This window comes from Salvelinus sp. IW2-2015, linkage group LG20 (assembly GCF_002910315.2).
Source record: "Salvelinus sp. IW2-2015 linkage group LG20, ASM291031v2, whole genome shotgun sequence".
In the NCBI taxonomy this organism is placed as follows: Eukaryota; Metazoa; Chordata; class Actinopteri; order Salmoniformes; family Salmonidae; genus Salvelinus; species Salvelinus sp. IW2-2015.
The window spans coordinates 64938471-64945492 of NC_036860.1; the positions used below are offsets into that span (position 1 = coordinate 64938471).

At 40.8% G+C, this 7022-nt stretch overlaps 1 protein-coding gene across 5 annotated transcripts in view; it reads left to right on the top strand.

The window, feature by feature from the left end:
- Window positions 1–757: 757 nt before the first annotated feature.
- LOC111980866 (E3 ubiquitin-protein ligase UHRF2) overlaps window positions 758–7022 on the top strand; it is a 43593-nt gene continuing 37328 nt past the window's right edge. For 4 of the 5 annotated variants that reach the window (XR_011481819.1, XM_024011898.2, XM_024011899.2 and 1 more), the window contains exon 1: window positions 1373–1749. Coding sequence is in view for 3 of the 5 variants with exons in the window: in XM_024011898.2 (XP_023867666.1) it covers window positions 1597–1749 (153 nt within the window). In the remaining 2 variants the exon portion in view is untranslated. Of the gene's footprint in view, window positions 892–1372; window positions 1750–7022 lie in introns of those variants that run through there. The other variant, XM_024011901.2, reaches the window with a different exon arrangement.

Consider the following 7022-nt stretch of genomic DNA (forward strand, 5'->3'; position numbering starts at 1 on the left):
CCCCATGCACATCGATTCTGTACTGGTACCCTGTGTGTATAGCCAAGTTATTGTTACTCATTGTGTATTTATTTATTTTATTTTTCTCTCTGAATTGTTGGAAGGGCCTGTAAGCATTTCACTGTTGGTCTACTCCCGTATAGAAAGCATGTGACAATTTGATTTAGACAAATATTTTTGTAGCTATATTTTTTAKATTTTTATAACTGTCTAGTTGTATGTATCAACCCAGCTCTTTACAATGCAAGTCGGTGTAGGCTTTAATTTGACATTGAAGTTAGACATTCAATATCGATGACTTAATTTGACAATGACCACTGTGTACATTGCACATTCTAAAAAAAGGTGAGATATACCAGAGTTTTTAGAGAAAGGAGATAGGAATCCCATTGGACAATTKATGGAGAAACGTATAACGCCCCTCCCAGCAGACTGTCGACCAATTGTGCTCACGTTGTTACTTTGTTGCTAAACTAATCGTCACGCCATCTGTTCTAAAAGTTGAGAAACCTAACTATTTTCCTCAAGTGTGTAATGTCCCGATTCCAAAGCTATATGACATTACAGAGAACAAGTTAATTATTTCACATTTCAGAAAAGATTTGCAATGTTGTACTTCATGAAATTCTTGCTAATGTTTTTTTTAAACTACGGTGCGTAAAGATGGAGGAATTCAGATAAAACATATTTTTTTGGGGGGGTGGAGGAATTCAGATATGACGTCATTGTTTTCAGCACTACCCGCAGTTCTTAAACTATGGCTCCCAACTTGAACAAAATGTGCCAGTAAATCAGCACAATCTACTTTTTAATATACTGTGCTTTGCTGATACAAAAGGATAACGGAGAGCACTGTACAATAGGGCGAATTTAGAAAACAAGGCATTTTAGGTAAGTACATGGGGGTAGCCATCTTTACACACCTTAGCTATTAGCCATCTTTATACACCTATGCTATTGACTCCCATTCCCCACTTGAAGGAGAGCTTTCCTTGTACAAGAATCGCCCAGAATGCACCGTGCGGCCCATTGACGACGCATGGGCAATTTACACAATAGGCGTTAATACGATTCCAATGGAGTATCTCTGGATATACTGACATCCGTTGGCTGGTTTCCTGTATTTGCATGCCCACAAAAAAAGGGTCTTCACTAGTTACACCGTTCATAAAGTCATAAACCCCGCCCATTTTTACAATTCATCTTAAAATGTAATTCTAAACCTTACCTTAACCACAATGCTAACTTTATGCTTAACCCTAAAGTTAAATTAAGACCAAAAAGCAAATGTTTTGTTTTCATATTTTTTTTGCGACATATTTCCAATTTTGATTTTGTCTGCGCTATCTAGTGGAAAATACAAAAAAGGGACCCTGCGTCTTTAACGGCAAATTGTACTGAATTTTATTTCGCGAGATTTGCTTGGCGCGGTGACCCATGTGAGCGACACCTCCTGCAAGAATCATTCTCCCCTGCAGAGGAAAAGGCTATGGAGTGCTGAACGTTTTCACTGTTATTCCCCTTTCCCCCCAAGCCCCTGTATTTGTTCTGATTAGATTTCTGTAACCTTTTTGGTGGCTATCGGGCGGTGGAACAATGTGGATTCAAATTCGGACCATAGACGGAAAGGAGACACGAACCATTGAGGATCTTTCCAGGCTGACCAAAATTGAGTCTCTGAGGCTGAAAATCCAAGAGATCTTCAATGTAAACCCCGGACAACAACGGTTATTCTATCGGGGCAAACAGGTAGATGTCTCACCTATGGCCATCGTAACAGTTGTTTGTTTACGTTGCAGGATTAGGTGTCAGGCTGCTAACGTTATACTTAATACCGGAGCTTCCTGTTTTGAAGGGAATTCGCCAACAGTTCTTGCGCAAGAACCAAGAGGACGCACTCTGCCAGTGATATTAATTTGCTGCTGCTGTCCCCATTCATGCTTTATCTACTGTTGGATACATTGTTGCAACGTTTTCAGTTGGCCTATTTAAAATACAATCGCAAACACTTGAGCTAGAGAGCTGAGAAATGGCGTATACTTCCTGGTCTTTTTTCCAGATATTTAGTGTCGGGAAGGAAATAGAAAATGTCGACTCATTAGAACCTCATTCAGATCCAATTACCAATTAGATTTTTTTCTGTTTTATTTTCTTTGATATTTTGGATAGGTGGGCATATTTTATATAATTACCCGGTAATAGTCTTAGATATGTTGAAAACMCGGCGGAATCATGTTTGCAAAAACATCTGGGATCTTTACTAATGTTTCATTGCCTTTGATATTCATGCGGCATGTGATTGTATGATGCATTTGTTTACGCTTAGGATGCGTTGCTCCACGTGCATTGCCATCCAGTGAAGTGCAGTGTTTACACCCGCGCGCTACTGGTTTGACACGCTCGACGTCACTGCATAGTGAACACGGTGGTTAGGCTTTCTAGTGAAAGATGCTACGGTCAGAMTGATCTAAGCATGATTACTTTGTTTCCCCCATATTCTGCATGTACATGTAAATCATAAATTCTTAGTGATATATTTAATACTGTCTTTCAAATTTAGTATGAGTTAGATTCTGCTGAACAATTACTCCTGGGGATTCTAGACAATTTTCTTTTTWWAAATGTAACCTTTATTTAACTAGGCAAGTCGGTTAAGAACAAATTCTTATTTACTATGACTGCCTAGGAACAGTGGGTTAACTGCCTTGTTGTGGGGCAGAACGACAGAATRTTTCCTTGTCAGCTTGGGGATTTGATTTAGCAACCTTTTGGTTACTGGCCCACTGCTCTAACCACTAGGCTACCTGCCGTTCTAGACAATACTCCTGGGGATTCTAGACAATACTCCTGGGGATTCTAGACAATACTCCTGGGGATTCTAGACAATACTCCTGGGGATTCTACACAATACTCCTGGGGATTCTAGAAGCTGAAGTGGATTGACACATTTTTTCTCATTGACATTATGTCTTTTACAGTAGGACATTGACCAGTCAGTGCAACATTGTATTTTCTGAGACTTCACATAATGCCTTGTCATAATTTCAGTGTTTGTGAAGGTACATTTGTTTAAGGCTCTGTTCCCAATGTAGTAATAATGATTGGCTGCCTGAGTGTTGTCAGAATAGGTGTACACCCACCTACAACCACCTAATMACTCAAAATGCAGGCAGTTAAGAAAAACACTGGCAATACGGTTAGAGACAAATCCTGTGCAGTCCTACTGCCCATGTAATGGCCATTAAGTCCTCTCCTGTGTGTGTCAAATCACATTGTAATTGTCACATGCTTTGTGGAGAACAGGTGTAGACTAACAGTGAAATGCTCACTTACGGGCCCTTCCCAACAATGCAGAGAGAAATAATKAAAAAATAATAACACAAGGAATAAATACACAATGAGTAATAACTTGGCTTTATACATGGGGTACCAGTACCGAGTTSATGTGCAGGATTATGAGGTAATTGTGGTAGATATGTACATATATGTAGAGGTAAAGTGACTAGGCAACAGGATAGATAATAAACAGTAGCAGGAGCGAGTCAAGAGTTAGTGCAAAAAGGATCAATGCAGATAGTTAAATAGTTAACCAAATAGCTACCCGGACTAACTATTTAGCGGTCTTATGGCTTGGGAGTAGAGTGTGTGTGAGAGAGAGACACCCACTTCATAATTGGCGGTAATCTGAGTAATCAGATGTAGAATGCTGGGAGGAGGAGGCTGTAGTCAGACAGTTAATCGTCTGAGCGCTATGTCTTCTCAAATGGCACCGTTTCTTATGTAGTACATTACTTTTGATCACGGCCCGTACGATCACGGCCCGTACGATCGCGGCCCGTACGATCGCGGCCCGTACGCACGAGGTAGAGGATAAGGAGCCATTTGGGACACTACCTGCGTGGGGAATATTTTAAAGTTGGAATAATGACTCGACAGGCACCCCCCCGTAAAGAAAATACTGCTTTTCTATGATCAGATAATACACTTTAATCACACCATTTTATTCTAGTTATTTGATTTACCATAGAAATTACTTCCTTTTTGAAGGCCAGTTAGCCATCCTTAAATCCTAGGCCCCACTTCTACATTTCATCTGTAAATAAATCAACAAAAGCAGAATCGTGTCTGTCTGGTTGATTTAGTTTTCTTCTTKTTATTATTACATGAAGTTGAAATGGTTTTGCCTCTGCACATGCATGCTTGGGGAGGGATTCCATTCCTGCGGAAGTCGTTCGTAGCTGTATAATGTTGTACAGCATGAGGTGTCGGCCATTTTGCATTTTTTGAATGAGGAATCCCTCCATGTGTTTGTCTGTGTAGAGGAAACATGGGACGTAGCCACGGCAAGCCTACTTTTTTGTGGGGAGTAAGCGACTAAGCAGGTTCCATTTTATAAAGTTAATTTAAACAACAAAAGACCTGCACTTGGTTAGCTTTGACACGGGTGTTCAGTTGACAGCCCACATATGTTTCATCACCGTGTGATTTATGCATGGCTGTCTGTTTCTAAGGAAACAATATGGTTTTCTCTTCATGCATTTCCATACGGAGTGTTGAATTTCCCCACTATCCTTTTATTTATGCCTAGTTAATGATGATGATAATAATACATAATGTGTCATTTAGCAGATGCTTTTATCCAACACGACTTAGTCATGCGTGCATACATTTTTTGATGTACGGGTGGTCCCGGGAATCGAACCCACTATCCTGGCYTTGCAAGCACTATGTTCAACCAAATGAGCTTCAGAGGACCACAATATGTGCTAGGCTATGGTTTTGAGGGTTATAAGGCTTATTATACAAGAAGACCCTTGGTTTTCAGTGCTGATTTTGTGGAGTACTATAGTATAGTTGTACTGTAGTATAGTTGTAGTGTAGGCCTGGTAGTACAGTAATGTACTGTAGTAAAGTTGTACTGTAGTGTAGGTCTACTAGGACAGTAATGTACTGTAGTAAAGTAGTGTAGGTCTAGTTGTAATGTACTGTAGTAAAGTTGTACTGCAGTGTAGTACAGTAATGTACTGTAGTGTAGCACTGTAGTAAGGTTGTACTGTAATACTGTAGTCTAGTACAGTAATGTACTGTAGGCCGAGTAGTACAGTAATGTACTGTAGTAAAGTTGTACTGTAATAGTGTAGTACAGTAATGTACTGTAGTAAAGTTGTACTGTAGTAAAGTTGTACTGTAATAGTGTAGTACAGTAATGTACTGTAGGCCGAGTAGTACAGTAATGTACTATAGTAAAGTTGTACTGTAATAGTGTAGTACAGTAATGTACTGTAGTAGACTAATCCTTTTATTTCCTCTGCCTCGTAGGAAAGCAGGCAGGGTGGGTGGGGGATTTCCACGTGTGAAGAAATGTGAAGAATGAGCCACTCACAGTACCGACTACCGAAACACTGTTAGAATATGCTGCCGGAGGAGACTCGTTCAACTCATTCAATATCAAAATGGCGTCGTTTCAGCCCTAGTTCAAAGCATTGACTGACTCTGCCCTTGTGTTTGAAGATGGTCAATTTTACAGAGCCACAGTGGTCTTGTAAGTCTGTGGTAAAGGTACCTTTTCTAGTCTTTATAGTACCTGCCTAACAGTCACCCACTTTCKCTTACATAGGAATACAGTCACCATTGCCATTCTCTTTCAGATCAGAACATGCCGTCTCGTCACACTCAAGGCTTGTGATTGGCTGGTTTTGAATTATGCTCCCTGTCTATTGGCGAGTGAGTGTTGCTCAGAGTGTTTGAAGGTCAGGCAGTAGTATTTCACTGTTCGKGTTGTAATGACCTTTCGGTGCCAGAAAAAACACTCGTACTCGTCTGGAATGTTATAAACGCTCCCAAATGCGAGAAAAGACCGATCAACTGTTTTTCATAAACACTAATACACACACAATGTTTTCAGCACGACAGAKTAATAAACCGTGACACATTTTCTCTGTTGGAAAACCCAGGGCATTCGTTCAGTTATATTGGTACTGCTCAGAGGCATTGAGGGCTTTGTAAGAACCGGTTCCATCGTTGTCCAGGGTTTTGGGGGACGGGGATAAGAGTGAGCTGCAGCCATGCGTACAGGCACGCCTTGCTCTCTCCAGTTTAGGACTGGGCTGGCTGAAGGTTTYGAGCCTGTCGTCTGACAGGGCTGAGGGGCACTTGAATCCATTTACATAGTGCTTCTTGCCTGCAGTGGAGGCAGTTTAATAACCTGATGAAAGTTGGTGTCCTTTATGAGTTAAGGAACACTGTGCCATTAAGAAGTGGCAGTTGAGGTAGATCAATGTAGTCCATGGTCGTGTTCGTAAGGGCACACCGTAATAAGACGTTTTCAAAGCATTTTGTAACAGAAAACGTCAAATGAGCATTAGATAGTCCCTCTCCTTTTTCTTCCATTTTGTGCCTACTGAACASAGCCCAGTATTCTGTGAATCCTGTAGGTCAAAGGTCAAAGTAATTGTTACGTTGTAGGAATTGGTGTGGTTTTCTGAGAGAGGTCAGTGTGAAATGGGGAGTAGGAGGGAATCAATCCAAAGCTTTAGGTGTTTTATGTAGCCTATCTTTTCTGCCGTCCTTCCATAGAGAACACCTTACAGACACTGTGATAGTACGTAAGGACAATAAATCAATCGGACGTTGGTAACCATGAACCTAGCTCTGGCTTATATAAACACAATAACATTCAAGTCTTAATTTTTTTTTTTACATGGAAATATTCTAGTTTAGTCCAAGTTTAGCAATTTCTATGTTCAAATATCCTGCACGTGGATTTAGATTTTAGGTTATCACAGTATTTGCACGGTCTAGTCTAGTTCTTTTGTTGGTGGCTCCATCAGCTGKAACGCTACGTTGAAGCCTGTGTTTTCTTCATTTGAATAGCAGCTAGCTACAGAAACTGTGCCGCGGTCGTTGGTAATGCAAGGTAATTGGGAGCGCTTTCCCTTTCACTGTACCAGACCGGTTTGTCAAAAACGCAGGGTCCTGCTTTACAAACACAACGGCTAGAAAGAAACCAGGTTTGGCGGGGC